The sequence below is a fragment of the Saccopteryx bilineata genome, chromosome 9, assembly GCF_036850765.1.
Source record: "Saccopteryx bilineata isolate mSacBil1 chromosome 9, mSacBil1_pri_phased_curated, whole genome shotgun sequence".
Classification (NCBI taxonomy): Eukaryota; Metazoa; Chordata; class Mammalia; order Chiroptera; family Emballonuridae; genus Saccopteryx; species Saccopteryx bilineata.
The window spans coordinates 45376900-45398087 of NC_089498.1; the positions used below are offsets into that span (position 1 = coordinate 45376900).

The 21188-nt window shown below is 48.5% G+C and overlaps 1 protein-coding gene across 1 annotated transcript; it reads left to right on the plus strand.

The window, feature by feature from the left end:
* The first annotated feature begins 1 nt into the window (after position 1).
* Positions 2-19168, plus strand: ACP7 (acid phosphatase 7, tartrate resistant (putative)). The gene is made up of 13 exons (XM_066242130.1): positions 2-289; positions 1033-1311; positions 9689-9889; positions 10196-10378; positions 11613-11736; positions 11954-12016; positions 12121-12235; positions 12332-12439; positions 12527-12584; positions 12679-12746; positions 12846-12917; positions 16669-16806; positions 18320-19168. The coding sequence occupies exons 2-13, from the start codon at positions 1191-1193 to the stop codon at positions 18383-18385; spliced, it is 1317 nt and encodes a 438-aa protein (XP_066098227.1). The 5' UTR covers positions 2-289; positions 1033-1190; the 3' UTR covers positions 18386-19168.
* Positions 19169-21188: the final 2020 nt, after the last annotated feature.

Here is a 21188-nt window from a genome sequence, read left to right on the forward strand (position 1 = left end):
TGGCCGGCTTGGAGGTGGCAGCGGCGGCGGCGTAGCAATCTTGTGGGTCCCCCTTCTCACGCCACGCCCTGGGGGAGCGGGGCGGTGGGCGTGGGGCGCCCAGGACCGGCCCGACCTGTGGGACCCGGGGCTCCGGCTGTCTGCGGAGCCTGTCACTGCGAGAAGGCAGGCTCTTCCGGGGCTGGGACGGCTGTGGGCGGCGGGATGCTTCGGCGCTTGCACACTCATAAATACCGCAGCTGCACTGGTGGCCGGAGACGTGCTTTCGGGCAGTTGGTGCCCAAAGAGGGTGAGCCGGGGTCAGGGAGGGAACCCCCCACCTCAGCTCCCGGGCTCCGGGCCGAGGCCCCACCCCGGCCCGGCAGGTCCTCGGGGAGCTGGAGACCTAACTGGAGCCTGCAGGGAAGGGCTCTGGAGAGGGGGTTTGTGTGTACAGGTGGAGATGGGGCAGAGGTGGGGATTGGGGTCACAAAGGCAGGACGGGATGCTGGTGGTGGGATGGCAGAGGGAATGGGGCCGCTTCAGGTAGGATGGACTTCGGTGGGATCTGGGGATGTAATGGAGGATTGAGGTCACTAAGACCAAAACAGAAGGCTGGAGGATGGAGTAGTAGTGATGAGGTCCCTGAGGGCAGGGTGGAATGCTAGGGATGTAGGGAATCAGGTAGAAGAAACTGAGGTTACTAAAAGCAGGTTGGAACGCTTTGGGTGGGGTTGCCAAAGGTAACTTTCTACATGAACCCCATCCCACTCCCAGTGATCTGTGCTGAGTGATCTGTGGTTAAGAGCCAGGGTTTTGGAGCCGGGACTCATGGGTTCCAAACTTGGCTCCATCATGGCTGAGCTGTGCAACCGAATCACTGGGTTGCTCATTTCCCTAATCTGTGATATGGGCTGTTGATCACAGTGGCCACCACAGGGAGGAATGCTGTGAGGCTCCCATGAGTTAATCTATGCAAAGTGCTTAGCACCCAGTGAGGCTCAGAGAGTGTTGGCTGCTCAGTAGTGATCATTATTTTTGTTTGCTCTCCAGCATTTGGATAATCACCCCGTTGAGGACCATCCTGCCTCCCTCCCAGTGACATTGCCTGACCCCCCTCCATTCTCCATCTTCCCAGCCCCTCCTACTGTCCCTGACCAAATCCGATCTCCTGTCCCATCCTCTTCCCCTCCCCCCCCTTCCCCTTCACCATGTGCCTCTTTCATCCCTGCTGGTCCTGTTGCTGTCTGCTCCTGTTTTTCTTCCTGGGAATCCAGGGGGTCCCAAAAGATCCCAGCGCTACCCCCGAGCAAGTCCACCTGTCCTACCCAGGTAAGTGTCTGTAACCCCTCCCAGGGCATTTTCCAGTGAGGCCCATTGGGTTGAGGGCTCAGAAATCCCACACTGATTGCTGTGGGACCCTGGCTGGTGGCTGGCTCTTCCTCAGCCTCAGTTGTCTGGGATTACAAGCAAAGGGGCATCTGGCTGTGTGGGAGACAATTCTGGTGCCCAGTCTATAGTAAGCGCTCCCCAAAGTGGCTGCTGTAGCTCTTCCTCATTGTATTACTGCTTATTGTGTCACCACAAGGCTGCCTCCTGACCCTTGATCATAAGGTGGTGATGTATTGGGCAGTAAGAGCTTGGACCCTTTATACCCACATTCCCTAGGTTTGAATCCCAACTCTGCTACTTACCTGCTGCATGAGCTTGGACAAATGACTTAACTTCTATGGCCTCATCTGTACAATCAGATGATAGTGGTGGGACCTCATAGTGAGAAATAAATGAGATATTACTTGTGAAGTGGCAAAAACAAAGCTTGATATGTAGCAGGGGTTCTCACATGTATTGTCTTAGTATCCCTTAGCACAGCTAAAAGTAGTGAGAACCTCAAAGAGCTTTAGTTTATGTGAGTTATATCCATATTAGAAACCAAATCTGAGCCTAAGTGGTGGCACAGTGGATAGAGCATCGACCTGGGACACTGGGGACCTAGGTTTGAGACCCTGAGGTCACTGGCTTGAGTGCAGGCTCATCTGGCTTGAGTGTGGGATCATAGACATGACCCATGGTTGCTGGCTTGAGCAAGGGGTCACTGCCTTGGCTGGAGCCCCCCAGTCAAGGCACATATGAGAAAGCAATCAATAAACAACTAAGGTGCCACATCTATGACTTGATGCTTCTCATCTCTCTCCCTTCCTGTCTGTCTTGCTAAAAAAATAAAGAAACCAAAACTGTGGCATTTGGAAATATTTTTTGTAATTTAAAATGAACAATAACAAACTCATTCTGTATTAAGGTAAATGACTTTTTTTTTTGTCATGAAAAATAACTACAACTTTACAAAGAAAAGAAAGCTAGTGAAAAGAGTTGCATCAAGTTACATCTTTTTAAGTCTCCTTACTGGTTGGAAACAGCCAGATCCTTTTCACATCTGCTTCTGCATTGGTCTGTTTCAACATGTTACTTTAGATGATACATATGAAGAAAATTTGGTCTCATGCAGATAATGTGATAGAAACAGAAAGGAGGATTTTATTTTATTTTTTATTTTTCAGAGAGGGGGATTTTAAAAGGAGTTTCAAATAATCATCTCTATTCTTTTTTTGCACCAAACTCAACTCTTTCTTTCTCTTCCTTCTTTCCGTCCCTCCTTCGTTTTCTCCTCCTTCCTAATTATTTTAGCTTTTTATTTTGAGATAATTTGAGATTCAGAGAGAAGTTGCAAAGATATTACAGTTCTTATATACCCTTCACCCACCTTCCCTTAATGTTAATCTCTTATGTGTCCATGGTACCATTGTCTAAGCTAAGAAATTAACTTTGGCATCATGTTACCAACTAAACCTGTATTTTTTTTTTGGACTTCACCGGTTTTTCCACTAATGTCTTTATTCTGATATAGGAGCCACTGCAGGATCCTTGATTACACCTGGGTGCCATGTCTCTAGTCCCTCCTATCTGTGACATTTTCTCAAATTTTCCTTGTTTCTTTTTTTTGCGTGTGTGTGTCCTTGACATTTTTAAGAAAGATAGATTCTTAAAGGTTAGTTGCCACGTAGAATCTAAAACTGCATGAATGAACTGGCTTTGGCATTAGCTGACCAAGTGACCTTGGACAAAACACTTTGCTTGGAGGCCTCTGTGAAAGGAACAACAATGAAACCCATCTCATGGGGCTGCTGTGTGATCCAGTGAGACCCCAGCTGTCCTTTGGCCCAGCTGTTCTTTGGCCCACAAAATGGTAGGAGCAAATAGGTCCTTTGACTAAGTGCTTCTGATGGATAACTCAGTCTCATTTTGGACCTTGAGCTGTAGGTACTACTGTTACTCCCATTATACAGAAAAGTAAACTGAGGCTCATAGAGATGAAGTGTCTGATCCTGAGTTACACAGCCTGGAATTTGAACCTGAGCAATTCAAAATCCATGGTCTTTGTTTTAAAATGTTAAATTTTGTACTAATTTTAGATTTAACAGAAATTTTGCAAATATTACAGTTTTTATACCCCCCCTCTCTTATTGTTAGCATCTTACTTCCCATCTATATCCCAGTCTCTCCTAATATTAACATCTTACTAATCATGGCACTATTAATACCAGTTATATTGTGACAATGCTATTAACCAAAAGACAGATTTCATGCAAATTTCAGCAGGTTTTTTATATATATATATATTTAGAGAGAGGGACAGACAGGCAGGAAGGGAGAGAGACGAGAAGCATCAATTCTTCATAGTGGCATCTTTGTTGTTCATTGATTGCTTTCTTCTTTTTTTTAATAGGTTTTTAAAAATTTATTCATTTTAGAGAAGAGAGAGAGAGAAGGGTGGGGAGGAGCAAAAAGCATCAACTCCCATATGTGCTTTGACCAGGCAAGCCCAGGGTTTTGAACCGGCGACCTCAGCGTTCCAGGTTGATGCTTTATCTACTGTGCCACCACAGGTCAGGCCATTGATTGTTTTCTCATATGTGCCTTGACTGGGGGTCTCCGGGAGAGTGAGTGACCACTTGCTCAAGCCAGTGACCTTGGGCTTCAAGCCAGTGACCTTTAGGCTCAACCCTGTGACCATGGGTCATGTCTATGATTCCACATTCAAGCCGATGAGCTGGCGCTCAAGCCGGCATCCTCGGGGTCTTGGACCTGGGTCCTCAACATCCCAGGTCGATGCTCTATCCACTGCTTCACTGCCTGGTCAGGCTGAATTTCATCAGTTTTTCCACTGATTTAGTTATTTAGCATTTAGTTGTTGTGTCTTCTTAGTCTCCTTCAGTCTGCCAATTTCTCAGTCTTTCCAAACCTTTCATGATTTTGACATTTTTGAGTAGTAAGCAGTTATTTTTAAGGTGTGCCTCATTTTGGGTTTATCTGATGTTTCCTTATGATTGGAACTAAGTTATGTGTTTTTCTGGCAAGATGATAGACGTGATGTGTCCCTCCTAATGCATGGTATCCGAAAGTCCATGGTGCTGTCAGGGCTTGTTGCTGGTACTGGTGATGTTAACCATCATTCCTTAGTTGCTGGGTTTCTCCACTGTGAAGTTTTTATTCTTTCTTTTGTTGTTAATAAATATCTTGGGAAAGATTCCTTGAGACTACAAAAATCATGTTTCTTTTGAAACTTTTGACTACTAATTTTAGTATTCGTTGGTGAATCATGTCTGCAACAATTATTAGCATGGTATTTGCTTAATTGCGATTTTGTAATTTTCTAGTTCTCTCTTTCCATCTAATTGAAATTTTACTCTAAGGTAGGGGTCCCCAAACTATGGCCCGCAGGCCACATGCGGCCCCCTGAGGCCATTTATCCGGCCCCCGCCGCACTTCCGGAAGGGGCACCTTTTTCATTGGTGGTCAGTGAGAGGAGCATAGTTCCCATTGAAATATTGGTCAGTTTGTTGATTTAAATTTACTTGTTCTTTATTTTAAATATTGTATTTGTTCCCATTTTGTTTTTTTACTTTAAAATAAGATATGTGCAGTGTGCATAGGAATTTGTTCATAGTTTTTTTGTTTGTTTGTTTGTTTTTTGCATTTTTCTGAAGCTGGAAACAGGGCGAGACAGTCAGACAGACTCCCGCATGCACCTGACCGGGATCCACCTGGCACGCCCACCAGGGGCGACGCTCTGCCCACCAGGGGGCGATGCTCTGCCCATCCTGGGCGTCGCCATGTTGCGACCAGAGCCACTCTAGCGCCTGGGGCAGAGGTCACAGAGCCATCCCCAGCGCCCGGGCCATCTTTGCTCCAATGGAGCCTTGGCTGCAGGAGGGGAAGAGAGAGACAGAGAGGAAGGCACGGCGGAGGAGTGGAGAAGCAAATGGATGCTTCTCCTATGTGCCCTGGCTGGGAATCGAACCCGGGTCCTCCGCACACTAGGCTGACGCTCTACCGCTGAGCCAACCGGCCAGGGCCATAGTTTTTTTATAGTCCGGCCCTCCAATGGTCTGAGGGACAGTGAACTGGCCCCCTGTGTAAAATGTTTGGGGACCCCTGCTCTAAGGAAAGGCTGTCCCTCTTCCTCCATTTATTTATTTACTCAATTATTTATTTATACCGGTATGGACTCATGGATACTTATTTTATTTCATGTGTTAAAATCCTGTACTATTACTACTTATTTTGTGGCTCAAATTGTCTCTGATTTGGTCTTTTGCAATTCCTTCAGGTTGGCTTCTGTGTTCTTTTAACAAAACCCCATAATTTTTTGAGCACTTCCTCACTTTCTGACAACACAAATTATTCAAAACTCATCCCATATATTTCCTGCCCCATCTCTGGAATCAACAACTGTGTGTGTGTGTGTGTGTGTGTGTGTGTGTGTGTGTGTGTGTGTGACAGAGAGAGATAGAGAGATAGAGAGAGGGACAGATAGGGACAGACAGACAGGAAGCGAGAGAGATGAGAAGCATCAATTCTTCGTTGCGGCTCCATAGTCTCCTTAGTTGCTCATTGATTGCTTTCTCATATGTGTACCCTGAGTAGGGTGCTGCAGCAGAGTGAGTGACCCCTTGCTCAAGCCAGTAACCTTGGGCTTCAAGCCAGTGACCTTTGGGCTCAAGCCAGCAACCATGGGGTCATATCTATGATCCAGTGCTCAAGCCAGCGACCCCATGCTCAAGCTGGTGAGCCTGTGTTCAAGCCAGATGAGCCCACACTCAAACCGATGACCTCAAGGTTTTGAACCTGGCTGATCCATGTCCCAGTCCGATGCTCTATCTATTGTGCCGCTGCCTGGTCAGGCCAACAACTTCTTTAAAGTGTCCTGATTCCTCCTATTAGAGAATAGGTGTTTAGAAACCAAAATCTGAGCACTAGGTGTGCTCCTTGCTACTGAAGCATCATTGTTTCTAGACCCTCACAAATGGAGCTAGGCCATACATGTGTGTATGTTTATAAGCATGTGCCACATCTATATTTCTGTATCTATCTGTATATATATTTATTAAATATCATGGGATCATACTGATACCGCTGATTTCAGTCCAACATCAAGGGTTTATTTTTTTACTTTTTTCCTTGTCTGTAACTTCTTTCTCCAACATTGAGAAAACTAGCTCCCACTATCTACAATATACTTGTTCAATGCTAGATGTGCATAAAGTGGTTTTGGAATGGTTTGCCCATATCTCTGTGAGAACACTTACTGGATGATGACACTTATATGGAGTCCTTTTTTTCTGTCTTCTCACAGTGCCCAGTCAACACCTATTTCCCACCATTACTTTTCTTCCCTACCACTTGTATGGTTACTTTATTCATTTAAACATATATACTGCTCACAAAAATTAGGGGATATTTTATTGCTTCATATTCGTTTTGAAATTATCTCCTAATTTTTGTAAGCAGTATAGTTACATCCATTTGTTAGTGTTTAAATTCCATACTAGCTTCTTCCTGCATCCTGAGTAGTTTTGTTAGTTTATTTTGGGGGCATATGAAGGAAATATGAAACATGTCTATTGTGGTAGGAGTCAGAATTTTTTTTATTTATTTTTATTTTTTATTCATTTTAGAGAGCAGAGAGAAAGGGAGAGAGAGAGGGACAGAGAGGGAGAGAGAGAGGAGAGTGAGACAGAGAGAGAAGGTGGGGAGGAGCTGGAAGCATCAACTCCCATATGTGCCTTGACCAGGCAAGCCCAGGGTTTCAAACCAGTGACCTCAGCATTTTCAGGTCGATGCTTTATCCACTGCGCCACCACAGGTCAGGCAGAGTCAGAATTTTTATACAAAAAAGATAGACTCACAGAGGCATCCTCCCTCCTTATTCCTACTACCCATTTCTCCGTTTTTCTACTCCACCCTTTCCCATCGATCCCATATAAGTAATCAAGCCCTTTAGTTTCTGGTATATCTTTCCTCTATTTCTTTTGTACACACGATCATATTCTTATGTATTGTCTTATATCACCTTCCATGAAGAGTAGCTATATACTCTTATATACTTTGCTTTTTAAATTTAACTATATGTCCTGGACATCATTCCATATCCTAGAGTTCATAGAGCTTGTCCTCTCTTTTTCTGGCAGCTGCATAGTGCTCCACTGTATGCATGTTGTGGAGTTTATTCGGTTATAGTCCTCCGTAATGGCACTTCACCTGTTTCTGGTATTTTGCGATTGCACACAGTGCTGCAATGATTAACCTTGTGCATGTACACTCTCATGTTGGTGGAAGAACAACCCATCCTCTTAACATTACACTATACCTCATGATGTTTTTAAAACCTGGATTTGGTTGCTAACTTTTAAGAATTTGGAGCAGGCCCTGGCCAGTTAGCTCAGTTGGTTAGAGCATCATCCTGAAACATCAAGGTTGAGGATTCAAGCCCCAGTCAGGGCACATTCGGGAAGCAACCAAGAATGCAGAAATAGCCTGACCTGTGGTGGCACAGTGGATAAAGCATCGACCTGGAATGCTGAGGTCACCGGTTCAAAACCCGGCACTTGTCTGGTCAAGGCACATATGGGAGTTGATGCTTCCTGTTCCTCCCCTCTTTCCCTTTCTCTCTTTCTCTCTCTCTCTCTCTCTCTCTCTCTCTCTCTCTCTTTCTCTCTCCTCTCTAAAATAAATAAATAAAAAAATTTGGCCCTGGCCGGTTGGCTCAGCGGTAGAACGTCGGCCTGGCGTGCGGGGGACCCGGGTTCGATTCCCGGCCAGGGCACATAGGAGAAGTGCCCATTTGCTTCTCCACCCCCCCTCCTTCCTCTCTGTCTCTCTCTTCCCCTCCCGCAGCGAGGCTCCATTGGAGCAAAGATGGCCCTGGCGCTGGGGATGGCTCCGTGGCCTCTGCCCCAGGCGCTAGAGTGGCTCTGGTCGCGGCAGAGCAACGCCCCGGAGGGGCAGAGCATCGTCCCCTGGTGGGCAGAGCATCGTCCCCTGGTGGGCGTGCCGGGTGGATCCCGGTCGGGCGAATGCGGGAGTCTGTCTGACTGTCTCTCCCCGTTTCCAGCTTCAGAAAAATACAAAAAAAAAAAATAATAAAAATAAAAAATAAATAAAAAAAGAATGTAGAAATAAGTGGAACAACAAATGAATGCTTTTTTTCTTTCTCTCTTCCCCATCTCCTCTCTCTCTAAAATCAACCAATCAAATAAATAAATAAAATAAAAAAATTTGGAGCAATCACTTTAAAAGTGTGGATCTGTATCTCTTTCTACATATGCTCCTGGACATAAGAACCACCATATAAAGATTTACTCTAGAAACTGACAGGTTTGGTGGCACTGAGTTGAGTAATGGCTGCCCCTTTTAGGCCGGGCAGGGCCTACAGTTTGCCACACATCCCACAACTCCCTACTGCATTACTTCTTACAGTTGTTTCTTTCCCCATTTCTATTACTTAGCTGGTGTCTAGATATCTGAGTTTATAACCCCTAAAGGATATCATGTATGTAAAATGTTTGGCACAAGGCCTGAATATAGTAAATAATAATATTAATGATAATATTCATTCACTCATATAACCATAACTGTGCTAGGCATTGTTTCTTTTTTTATATATATATAAGTTTTTTGTTTGTTTGTTTGTTTTTTGTATTTTTCCGAAGTTGGAAACAGGGAGGCAGTCAGACAGACTCCCACATGCGCCCAACCAGGATCCATCTGGCATGCCCACCAGAGGGCGATGCTCTGCCCCTTCGGGGGCATTGCTCTGTTGCAACCAGAGCCACTCTAGCACTTGAGGCAGAGGCCACAGAGCCATCCTCAGTGTCTGGGCCAACTTTGCTCCAATGGAGCCTTGGCTGCGGGAGGAGAAGAGAGAGACAGAGAGGAAGGAGAGGGGGAGGGGTGGAGAAGCAGATGGGCGTTTCTCCTGTGTGCCCTGGCCGGGAATCGAACCCGGGACTCCTGCACGCCAGGCCGATGCTCTACCACTGAGCCAACCAGCCAGGGCCTGTGCTAGGCACTGTTTCAAGTGCTTTACTTATATTTGTTAATCTATGCCTCATAACAACCCTATAGAGTAGATACTATTATTATTCCATTTGACAGATAAAGAAACTGATGCTCAGGAAACAGTGATTTGCCCAAGGAAAGCACAGCTTGAAAATGGCAGAGCTAGGATTGAACTTGAGAATTGCACAACCTGTCATTACCTACTGAGTTTTCAGGAGCTATTAATCATTGCCCCTCACTCTGTCTGCACATCCCTCCCTGCCCCGCCCCGGCTTCACTGCCCAGCCCTACTCTTTCTCCTTCTGCCCAGGTCAGCCAGGCTCCATGACTGTTACCTGGACCACATGGGTCCCAACCTACTCTGAAGTGCAGTTCGGGGTGCAGTTATCTGGGCCCTTGCCCCTCCGGGCTAATGGCATTGTCAGCACCTTTGTGGATGGAGGCCTTCTCCGGCGGAAGCTCTACATACACCGTGTCACGCTGCAGGGGCTGCTGCCGGGGGTCCAGTATGGTGAGAGGGGTCTTGAGCCCAGTTGTGAGGGGGTAATGGGAAAAGAAGTGGGCTATGGAATAGAAGCTGCCACAGGCAGGTGGCTCAGACAGGCTAGTAACTCTCCCTGCTTGTCTGCAAGCTTATTGTCTGAGATTTCAGGATAAAAATGGAAGGTGTTGGGGACCTAGAATGAGGTGGACAGAAGGGACATGAGTCAGACCCATTCAACCCCTTACCTCTTCCAGCTGCCAACTGAAGATGGGTAGGAGTGGAGGAGACATACTGGAGGCTCCCATCTCACTGTGACCTTTTCCTTCCCTTCAGTTTACCGCTGTGGCAGTTCTCAGGGTTGGAGCCGTCGGTTCCGCTTCAGGGCCCTAAAGAATGGGCCCCACTGGAGTCCCCGTCTGGCTGTGTTTGGGGACCTGGGGACTGACAACCCGAAGGCCCTTCCCCGACTGCGCAGGGACACTCAGCAGGGCATGTACGATGCTGTTCTCCATGTGGGTGAGGCATTGGCAAGGGTGCGCCTGGAGGTATGGGGGGGCGGGACTGTGGAGGGGCTGAGGCAGGGGCTAGTGTGGTTCTGAAGGGACTGGGGATGGAAGTGACTATGGATATGGTATCTGTGGTTGCCACACTGCAAAGTTAAAATCCCAGCTCCCACCCTTGGAGCTATGTGCGTTGGTTTTCTCCTTTGTGTTATTATTAGAGCTAAAATGAGTTCAGAATTCACAGGACTGTTGTGATGACTAAATAAGTTGACATTGCCTGGCATGTTATGTTAATTATTATCATTGCTGTTGTGCTTTGAGGGGATAGGGAACCAGATGAGAGGAGAAGATTGGAGCTAATATGGTTCAAATCCACAGACTCTGGGACTGGACTTCTAGGTTTAATTCCTAGACCTTTACTAAGCAACCTTGTGACCTTGGGCAAGCATTTAACCTCTCTGGGCCAAAGTTTCTTCACCTGAAATGGGGATAATAATAATAACACCCATATCAGAGGTGTTTTAAAGATTCAAATAAGGCCCTGGCTGGTTGGCTCAGCGGTAGAGCATCGGCCTGGTGTGCGGGGGACCCGGGTTCGATTCCTGGCCAGGGCACATAGGAGAAGTGCCCATTTGCTTCTCCACCCCCCCCTCCTTCCTCTCTGTCTCTCTCTTCCCCTCCCGCAGCCAAGGCTCCATTGGAGCAAAGATGGCCCAGGCGCTGGGGATGGCTCTGGTCGCGGCAGAGCGACGCCCCAGAGGGGCAGAGCATCGCCCCCTGGTGGGCAGAGCGTCGCCCCTGGTGGGCGTGCTGGGTGGATCCCGGTCGGGCGCATGCGGGAGTCTGTCTGACTGTCTCTCCCCGTTTCCAGCTTCAGAAAAATACAAAAAAAAAAAAAAAAAGATTCAAATAATCAAGCATGTAAAGCATTTGGAACTGTGTCTTGTATGAAACAAATGCCAGACTATGTCAGTCTTGATGTTGTTGTTCTGGGAGGGCACAAGAAGGAGGGGCAGAGATGGGGGCTGCTGTGATCAGAGCACAGGAGACTAGCATTGTCTTGTGGAGGGCCCAGGGACCAGAGGTTCAAGGGAACACATGGTGGGTGTGAAGTAGGGATCAGAGAACTGGGATGGCTCGGAAGCCAGAGGTTGTTGAGTCCACACCTTAGCAACCAGGTCTCTCAATTTTGGCAAAAACAGAGTTAAGTCTGGATCCTCACTCCCCTCCAATGCCCACCCCACCAGGAGACTTTGCCTACAACATGGATCAGGACAACGCTCGTGTGGGCGACGAGTTCATGCGGCTCATCGAACCTGTGGCTGCCAGCCTGCCATACATGACGTGCCCTGGGAACCATGAGGAACGCTAGTGAGGGCGAGGGGCTTCAGGGTGGTTGTGGGCCCGGCCAATGAGAAGGGATGTGTCTCACCTTAGTCCCTCATACTGCGGCAGATCATCTGTGGTAGTGAGGGAGGAGAGGAGGGATGGGCTGAGAGCCAGACTTGATCTCACCGTCCTAGAGAGATGGGATGGGCAAGGTGCCTGGACTCCCCCCCCCCCCATCCTTTTACTTTCTTTTATCCAGCAACTTCTCTAACTACAAGGCTCGCTTCAGCATGCCGGGGAACAATGAGGGCCTGTGGTACAGGTAAGCCGGCTGGGGCCGAGGGACTGGGACTGGGCTCCCTCCCCTGAAGGATGGCAGATGCAGCACAGACCCCATCTCTGACCCCCGTCCTTTGACCCCCTCAGCTGGGATCTGGGCCCTGCGCACATCATCTCCTTCTCCACCGAGGTATATTTCTACCTCCATTACGGCCGCCACTTGGTAGAGAGTCAGTTTCTCTGGCTGGAGAGAGACCTCCAGGTAACCTGGGTGGAAGTCCCCTGTCACCTCTTGGACCTGCCTCCCCTCCCTTGCCTCCACCCCTCATCTGTCACTCTGGCCCTTCCTTCTCTCTAGAAAGCCAACAGGAACCGGGCAGCACGGCCGTGGATCATCACCATGGGCCACCGGCCCATGTACTGTTCCAATGCTGACTTGGATGACTGTACATGGCATGAAAGCAAGGTGAGGACCCTTCCCTAGGGTCAGGGTGCTGACAGCCAGGCAGGGGTTGGTCCGAGCCACCCCTCACTCCTTGCTCCTCCTGCCCAGGTTCGAAAAGGCCTCTATGGCAAGTTATTTGGATTAGAGGATCTTTTCTACAAATATGGTAAGTGACTGGGGGAGGGGTGTCCCTAGTGCCAAGTCTTACCTCCCCACTTCTCCTGGATTCAGGGGCCTGACCCCCACTTGCTCTGTCTCAGGGGTTGACCTGCAGCTGTGGGCTCATGAGCACTCGTATGAACGGCTATGGCCAATTTACAACTACCAGGTGAGGCTCAGGGAAGGCTGAGGGCTGGTGTCAATGGACCCCTAGTCAGACCCTCTGGCATGGTCTCATATGACTTGACCTTCTCTCTGTCCCCTCCAGGTATTTAACGGCAGCCAAGAGATGCCCTATACAAACCCTCGAGGTCCTGTCCACATCATCACAGGATCTGCTGTGAGTAGGGTGGGGAGGGTGCTTCTGGCTTCTCTCCTCTTGCTATTTATTGAGGGTAGAACTTGTACGAGCCAGGTGCTGCATGCAGTCACACTCCCTAACTCAACCCTAGAGCTTAGGTACAACCAGCAACATGCCCATTGTACAGATGTGAAAACAGAGGCTCAGATAATAAAATACTCATTGAAAGTCACAGTTCAGTAGGTAGCAGCAGCTGGGGGCTTGCCTGGGTTGAATATATGGATCCATAGGCAGAGGGTTTATTATTGTTGTTGTAACTGAACTCCAGACTTTATTTACACTTGACCCCTTTCTCACTAATGACCTTTTTCTCTTCCAGAATCCCACATTGTATTAGTTGTTGTGTCTTGTTAGTCTCCTCCAATCTGTGACAGTTCCTCCGTCTTTCCTTGTCTTTCATCCTTCACATATTTTCAAGACACTCATGTTTTGTACAATGCCCTCAATTTGGGTTTATTTGACGTTTTCTCATGCTGAGATTCGGGTTACACATTTTGGGCAAGATGATCACAGAAGTGATGTTGTGTCCTCTCAGCACATCATACCAGGGAGTACATGATGTCGATGTGCCTACCCTGGAGTTGTTTCTCTGAATCACCAGGTGTGTGCTCGGTTCCTCCACCAAAAAGTTGTCATATCTCCCTTTTTAATTAATAAGTATCTCGAGGAGGTCCTTTTGGACCATGCCAATGTCCCGCTTCTCCTCAAACTTTCACCCACTAATTTTTTTTTTTGTATTTTTCTGAAGCTGGAAACAGGGAGAGGCAGTCAGACAGACTCCCGCATGCGCCCGACCGGGATCCACCCGGCACGCCCACCCGGGGCGACGCTCTGCCCACCAGGGGGCAATGCTCTGCCCCTCCGGGGCGCTGCTCTGCCACGACCAGAGCCACTCTAGCGCCTGGGGCAGAGGCCACGGAGCCATCCCCAGAGCCCGGGCCATCCCTGCTCCAATGGAGCCCTGGCTGCGGGAGGGGAAGAGAGAGACAGAGAGGAAGGGGGGGGTGGAGAAGCAAATGGGCACCTCTCCTATGTGCCCCGGCCGGGAATTGAACCCCGGTCCCCCTCACGCCAGGCCGATGTTCTACCGCTGAGCCAACCGCCAGGGCCCACCCACTAATTTTTTACTGCCAGTGGGTCTTGCCTGCAACAATCAATACTGTGGTGTTCTACTGACATCATTTGTTTCCCTCATTCCACCAAGATCTATTAGAATCTTCTTGTAAGGAAAAGCTGTCCGTGTGTCTCATTTATTTGGTTAGTTAGTTATTGATTTATGCCAATGGGGAATCATGGGTAATTATTTTATTCTGTGGGCTATGATTCAATACTATTGTCTATGCTGCTGCTCAGGTTGCTCCTGCCCTGGCCAACTTTTTGGCACTACAAGGTGCTCCAGGATCACCTTGTGGTTTCCCTGTCCCTACCGTGGAATCCATCACTTCTGCAAGGACAGCAGGCTTAGTTTTTAAGCTGATTCCTACAAATTAGTAAGAGCCTTTCACGATAAAATTTCAAACAGAACAGAGGGCAAGAGGTGAACACCAGCATTCACACCCCTTAATACTCCCTCTCTCTGTTGTTCCCCCTCTTGGTGGCATTTTAGACTGTTCTCTGCATGTACAAATGAGTAATTGTCTACATAGAAATGTGTTACTGCATCATCCATTCTTCAAAAAGAGCTTGGATCATGCTTCATACTCTTGCAGTTCTCAGTCTTGGTGCCTGTTAGAATTAACTGGGGAGATTTTAAAACTTCAGTGCCTGGGCCCTACCCCAGACCAAATACCAGAACCTCGAGGTGGGGTCCTGGCAATGCACACCCTGCGTAGTCACATCCCAGAGCAGGGAACAGAATGTTATCAGCACCAGACATTCCTCAGGCCCAAGGTGATGGCTATTCTGATCTTTATTAGCGCAAATTAGTTTTTCCCTTTACTTTAAAAATTTGAAATGATTTCAGACTTACAGGAAAGTTGTAAAAATAATACAAAGCCTTTCCACATCCCCTTTACTTAGATTTCCCAAATGTGAACATTTAAACATACTTATTTTGATCTCTGTCTGTCTCTGTATACATATACATACATATACACATATATACACATATATATATATATACACATTTTATTATTTTTTTCATATCCAATGGTAAGTAAGTTGCAGAAATGATGCCTCTTTCCCCCTCTGTATTTCCTAAAAAACATGGACATCATCTTATCTCTTATCATTACAATATAACAATCAAATTCAAGTAGTTAACCTTGATATTATCTAATCTACAGATCTCATTCAAATTTAGCCAATTGTTCCTTTAAATCAAAGCAAAGAATTTTTTTTTTTCTGGCTCAGGATCTAGTCTAAGATCACATGTTCTATTTCGGTGTCTTGTCTCTTTAGCTTCCTTTAATCAGAAACATTTTTCATGACTTTGAAAAATTTGAAAAATACAGCAAAATCATTTTGTACAATAGAATATACCTCAGTTTGGGTTTGTTTGATGGAAGTCATGCCTTTTTGGTAAGAATACACAAAAGCGATGCCATGTTCTCAGGGCATCCAACTAGGGGCACATGGTATCTCTTTAACCCCTGTCAGCCTGTTTCCCATCATGTAGATGTGGAAGGGATCTGTCTCATTACTGATGATGCTCACTCTGATTGCTTGATTAAGGTAGTTCTGCTGCCTGGCCGGTTGGCTCAGTGGTAGAGCGTCGGCCTGGCGTGCAGAGGTCCCGGGTTCGATTCCTGGCCAGGGCACACAGGAGAAGCGCCCATCTGCTTCTCCACCCCTCTCCCTCTCCTTCCTCTCTGTCTCTCTCTTCCCCTCCCGCAGCGAGGCTCCATTGGAGCAAAGATGGCCCGGGCGCTGGGGATGGCTCCTTGGCCTCTGCCCCAGGCGCGGCAGAGCGACGTCCCGGAGGGGCAGAGCGTCCCCCCCTGGTGGGCGTGCCGGGTGGATCCCGGTCGGGCGCATGCGGGAGTCTGTCTGACTGTCTCTCCCCGTTTCCAGCTTCAGAAAAAAAAAAATACAAAGTATACAAGGTAGTGTCTGCTGGCCTCTCCGCCAAAGATAGATATTCTTTCCCCCTTTATAATTAACAAATATGTCCTGGAGAGAGAATTTGAGACTGCAAATATCCTATTATATCTCAAACTTTCACCACTAGTTTTACTCTCTATTGGTGATTCTTGCTTCAATCAGTTATTATAATGATGGCTGCAAAATGCTGATTTTTTGAGCCCCCTCATTCACCTGGCATATTCTCCTGTTAGGGTGAGCACTCCCTCTGCCCCAGACATTGGTGATTTTGAAAAGCTTTTCTGTAGGGTCTACTGTGCAGTGAGATGGAGACCCTCTAATTTCTTCTATTCTGCAATTGCATTTTCCCTTTGATGATACATCCTGGCCTCTCTGTATCACCCTGCTTTGTGATGGTTGTGCTATAATTTACTTATCTGGCCCCACTGATGGGCTTTTGGGTGGCTTCCAGCTCAGGGCTTTTACAGAAAATGCTGCAGTGGACAGTCTTGTACAGCCATGCACTTTCTAGAAGGGCACAGAAAGCCTGGATGGGCCAAAACACCGAGTTGTGAACATTAACAAGATCCAGTCTTAATTGACTTTGTCTTCCTTGGGGGCAGCAGGGTCCTGGCATGGGAGGTTGTTTCTGTGCCTCTGAGCATCCTCCACCTGCCCTGGCCCAGGTCTGAATGATTGTCTTCTGCAGGGCTGCGAGGAGCGGTTGACTCGCTTCACCCTTTTCCCGCGGCCTTGGAGCGCTGTGCGGGTGAAGGAGTATGGGTACACGCGGTTACACATCCTCAATGGGACCCACGTCCACATCCAGCAGGTGTCTGATGACCAGGTAAGTGAGGGGTGCCCGAGTAGCCAGGCTCAGCATGCTCTGGAGCTGAGGACTCTAGAGCCAGGAATCCTGGGTTCAAATGCTGCCTTTGCTACTTACCAGCTGACTTCAAGAAACTTTTATTTTTTTTTTAATTTTTTAAATTTTTTTGTATTTTTGTATTTTTCTGAAGCTGGAAACGGGGAGAGACAGTCAGACAGACTCCCGTATGCGCCCGACCGGGATCCACCTGGCACGCCCACCAAGGGCGATGCTCTGCCCCTCCGGGGTGTCGCTCTGTTGCGACCAGAGCCACTCTAGCACCTGAGGCAGAGGTCAAGGAGCCATCCCCAGCGCCCGGGCCATCTTTGCTCCAATGGAGCCTTGCTGTGGGAGGGGAAGAGAGAGACAGAGAGGAAGGAGAGGGGGAGGGGTGGAGAAGCAGATGGGTGCTTCTCCTGTGTGCCCTGGCTGGAAATCGAACCCAGGACTTCTGCACGCCAGGCCGACGCTCTACCACTGAGCCAACCAGCCAGGGCCTGACTTCTAGAAACTTAACTGTAAGCCACAGTGTTCCCATCTGTAAAATGGAGATGTTTAATAATTTCTACCTCACAGGATGATGTGGGTATTAAGTGACATATATATAAAGTGCTTAGAACAGCTTCTAAAACATGGTAAAGTCTATAGCTATTTATCAACATGAAGCAGAGGGAATAAAAAGACAGATGGTGGAAGATGGGTAAGGTAAGCCAGTGCCATGTGTGTGTGTGCTCGGTGGCTCAAGGTTCGTCAGATGGACCCAGGTAACCATGGCTCACATTTCTTTGTTTTTGCCATTGTAACTTTAAAATAATGATAATTACTGTGATCTGTTGAGCACCTATTGTGTACCAGACACTGGGCTAGACGCTTTATGTTTAGTAGCATTTTAAACACAACAAACCATGGGGAGGATTTTCTTTCTATTTTACAGGTGAGAGAACTGAGACTCAGAGAGAGGAAGTGATTTTCCCAGGGTCACACAGCAGAGGGAGGCAAAGCTAGGATCTGGTCTCAAAGACCATGCTGTTTTTATCACAAATAACTACCATTTACTGAGTGGCACGTGCACCAGTGGCAGGCTCTTGTGCGTGTTACCTTTTCCAGTTCTCCCCAGTTCACAGAACGCGGAAGTTAGGCTCAGAGTCGCATCATGTGCTTAAGGCCGCAGAGAGAATGGCTATGCTGGGATTAAAGCGAGGTTTATCTGATTCCAGGGTTTGTGCTCTGACAGCAACAACCTACACTTACACAGTCCTTGTCAAGTGCCCTTTCCAAACATCCCATTTAATTCCTATAACATCTATGAGTCAGGTGCTGTTACTATGATCCCCACCTTGCAGATAAGAAAAATAGAGACTCGGAGAGATCTGGCAACTTGCCCGAGGCCACACAGCCCATCAGAGGCAAAGCCGGGATTTGAACCCAGGCCACCTGGCCTTAGAGTATGGGCTTTCAGCCCTTATACTGTGTCTGTTTTCATTCCTTGCAGGATGGGAAGATTGTGGATGACGTATGGGTTGTGAGACCCCTGTTCCACCGGATGATGTACCTCTAGGGATAGGGCAGCTCTCATCAGGAACCCTGGGCCGTGCTGCCTTGGCTGGTATAACCGGACTCGACTCAGGCCCGGCTGGGGAGTCAGGGCGGGCCTCGACTCTTCTGCCTTCCTGAGGCCCCATGTGGGTAAACGCAGCCCTGAGGGAGCAGGGCAGCTCTCCCCTCCTGGAGAGGTGGGGGTCCTGGCGGCTGTCTTGGAGGGCAGTGGCAGACACAGACACAGGAGGGTGGCACAGCCCTGCCCTGCCGCATAGTACTGACTGGGCGGGGTGCCCACAGGGCCTCGGGAATGAAGAGGCTATGGCTGTGGCTCCGTGGACTCTGCAGTTCTCCTGGTGATGCCCACTGGGGTGCCCCTCTCTTGTCGCCGGGGCCAGAGGCATCATCAGCCCCAAGTTGGCAAGGTGGGCGCGGCCATCATGACACCACTCTCCAGCAGATGGCGACAGTGATTTTCTCCCCCAGGCCAGTTCAGTGCGCCAATGGCCAGAAAGTGCTAACAAATGTCTCTGTGTCACAGTTTCTCAGCCAGGCACTGACTTATCCTGGAAGCCAAGAAGAGAAGCGTTAACACTCCTGCCTCCCAGCTGGGTTGGCTGACAAGCCTTAGGTGCTAACAGACCTGCTGTTTTTCTCCCTTTTTCCTCCTTCCCCTCTTTCCCTTCTTTCATTTATTCAGCCATTATTTATTGAGCACCTACCATGTGCCAGGCCCTGTACTCAGTACTGGGGAGTCAGCCATGAATAGGACAGAGATCTCTGCCCTACTGGAGCTGATATTCTATCCAGGTGACAGCGAACCCAATAAATAAGTAAAATATATGATGGTGTCACTATTTAGTGGTAAGTGCTCAGAAAAAAACAGGGAAGGGAGGGTAGGGGAGGAAGTCTGAGGGAGGAGCCACATGAGGAGTCACGTGGGCAGTGTTCCAGGTAAAGATACAGCCAGTGCCAAAGCCCTGAGACAGAAACGTGCCTGCCCTGTCAGAGGATCAGTGTGGGGAGGACAGTGTGTCTGGAGCAGAGAGAAAGAGAGGGAGATGGGGGTAGGGAGGTGATGAGGCAGATCATTGGGGCTTTGTGGACCGCAGGGGAGACCCTGTCTTTTATCCTGAGAGAGATGGAGCTGTGGGAGGATTTTTGGCTGGTTGATGAACATGATCTGACTCCAGCAGTCCTAGGCAAAGGCTAAGGGCTTCCCCAGGGAAACTGCACACCGGCTCCTGGCAGTTTCTCCAACACACCAAGCTCTGCACTGGCTCTTTATCCTCTGGGTGCCCTCTCCCTGCTCGTACCAGGCTGACACCTTCTCAGCCTCAGGTCTCAGTTTTCTCTGACAGCCCCAGCTAAAATGACCACAATCACTCTGTTTCATTCTGTTTACTTCATTTTCAGCACTTAGCATTCTACAAATCTCTCATTGATTTGTTAACTGTTCATCAGTCTGCCCTGTTGGGCCGTGGGTCTGTAAGGGTGGAGACCAAGGCCATCTTGTTCATTCCTGGGTCTTTCACTTCCACCAGCTCCTCCCAGACCCTTCTCAGGCTGAGTTAGGGCCCTGGGACCTCCCTTTTAAGCCTTGTCCTTCCTGAGCCGTCACTGTCTGAGGGTAGGTCTGTCTCCACCACTGAACTGTCAGCTCAGGACGGTGGTGTCCAGGGCTCAATCCAGCCTAGCCCGGCCCAACACAAGATAGATGCTTAATAAATATGTGTTGCCTTAATGAAGCTGCCATATGCCAGGCTCTGGGGAACGCCGGGGATAGCGATGAATCAGAGCCGGTCAGGCCCCGTGGGAGCTTGCAAGCAGGCAAGGAAACACGGTTACCCAACATGGGTGATGAGCAATAAGAGAATGCCATGGAGGGGTGCACCAAGCCCATGAAGCTAGGGAGTCATTCATTGCATGGTGCAGCCAGACTGAGCAGGTGTTGTGTGGTCCTGGCATGTTCTATGTGTGCTGGGTGAGGCTGTGAGCATGCCCAGGCGATGGGATCCAGACAGAGCAAAGGCCTGGCATGGGAGCCAGACAGAAACTAGGTTCAGATCTCAGCTATGCCACTTCCTGTGGGATGTGGAGTCCCCAGCCTTCTCTGAACCTCTGCTTCTTCATCTGTAACAAAGTAATGATCATACTGTGTGGGATTAAGTGAGGAAAGCCTTGGTGTTGTTCTTGACTCCTCTGTTTTTCATGCCCCTTAGTCAGTTGCCTAGTAAATTCTGTTGGTTTTGTCTTTAAAAATGTATCTAGAATTTGTCTCCTTCTAGTACCTGCAAGGTTCCTACCCCAGTCCTGTCCACTTTATTTCTTACCTCCTGCCTGGTCTCCCTGCTCCTGTTCCTGCCCCCACAGTCTGTTCCCCACATGCAGCAAAGTGACCTGTGGACACCTGCATTAAATCATGTCCCTCCCTTGCCTCGACCCTCTTGTGCCTTCGATTCATTTGGGGGAAAAGCAACAGTCCTCCCTGTGGCCACTCCCACACAATCTGTCCCCAACACTTCCCTGCCCTAATCTCCCACTGGTCTCCTTTGCCCACTCTGCTTCAGCCATCATGGCCTCAGATCTATCAGGTTACCCTCCAGGGTTTGCACTAGCTGTTCCCTGGGCCTGGGGCTTGGCCCCCAGGTACTCACAGGGTCCCCTCCCATTCCTTCAGGCCTCTGATCAAATCTCACCTTTCCAGTGAGGCCTTCCACGAGCACATGTTTAAAGCAGCATTCCACCCCTATTCCTGCTTTATTTTCCTTCAGGCCATTTAGACTATGGACCTGATATATAGATACATGTTTAACTATGTA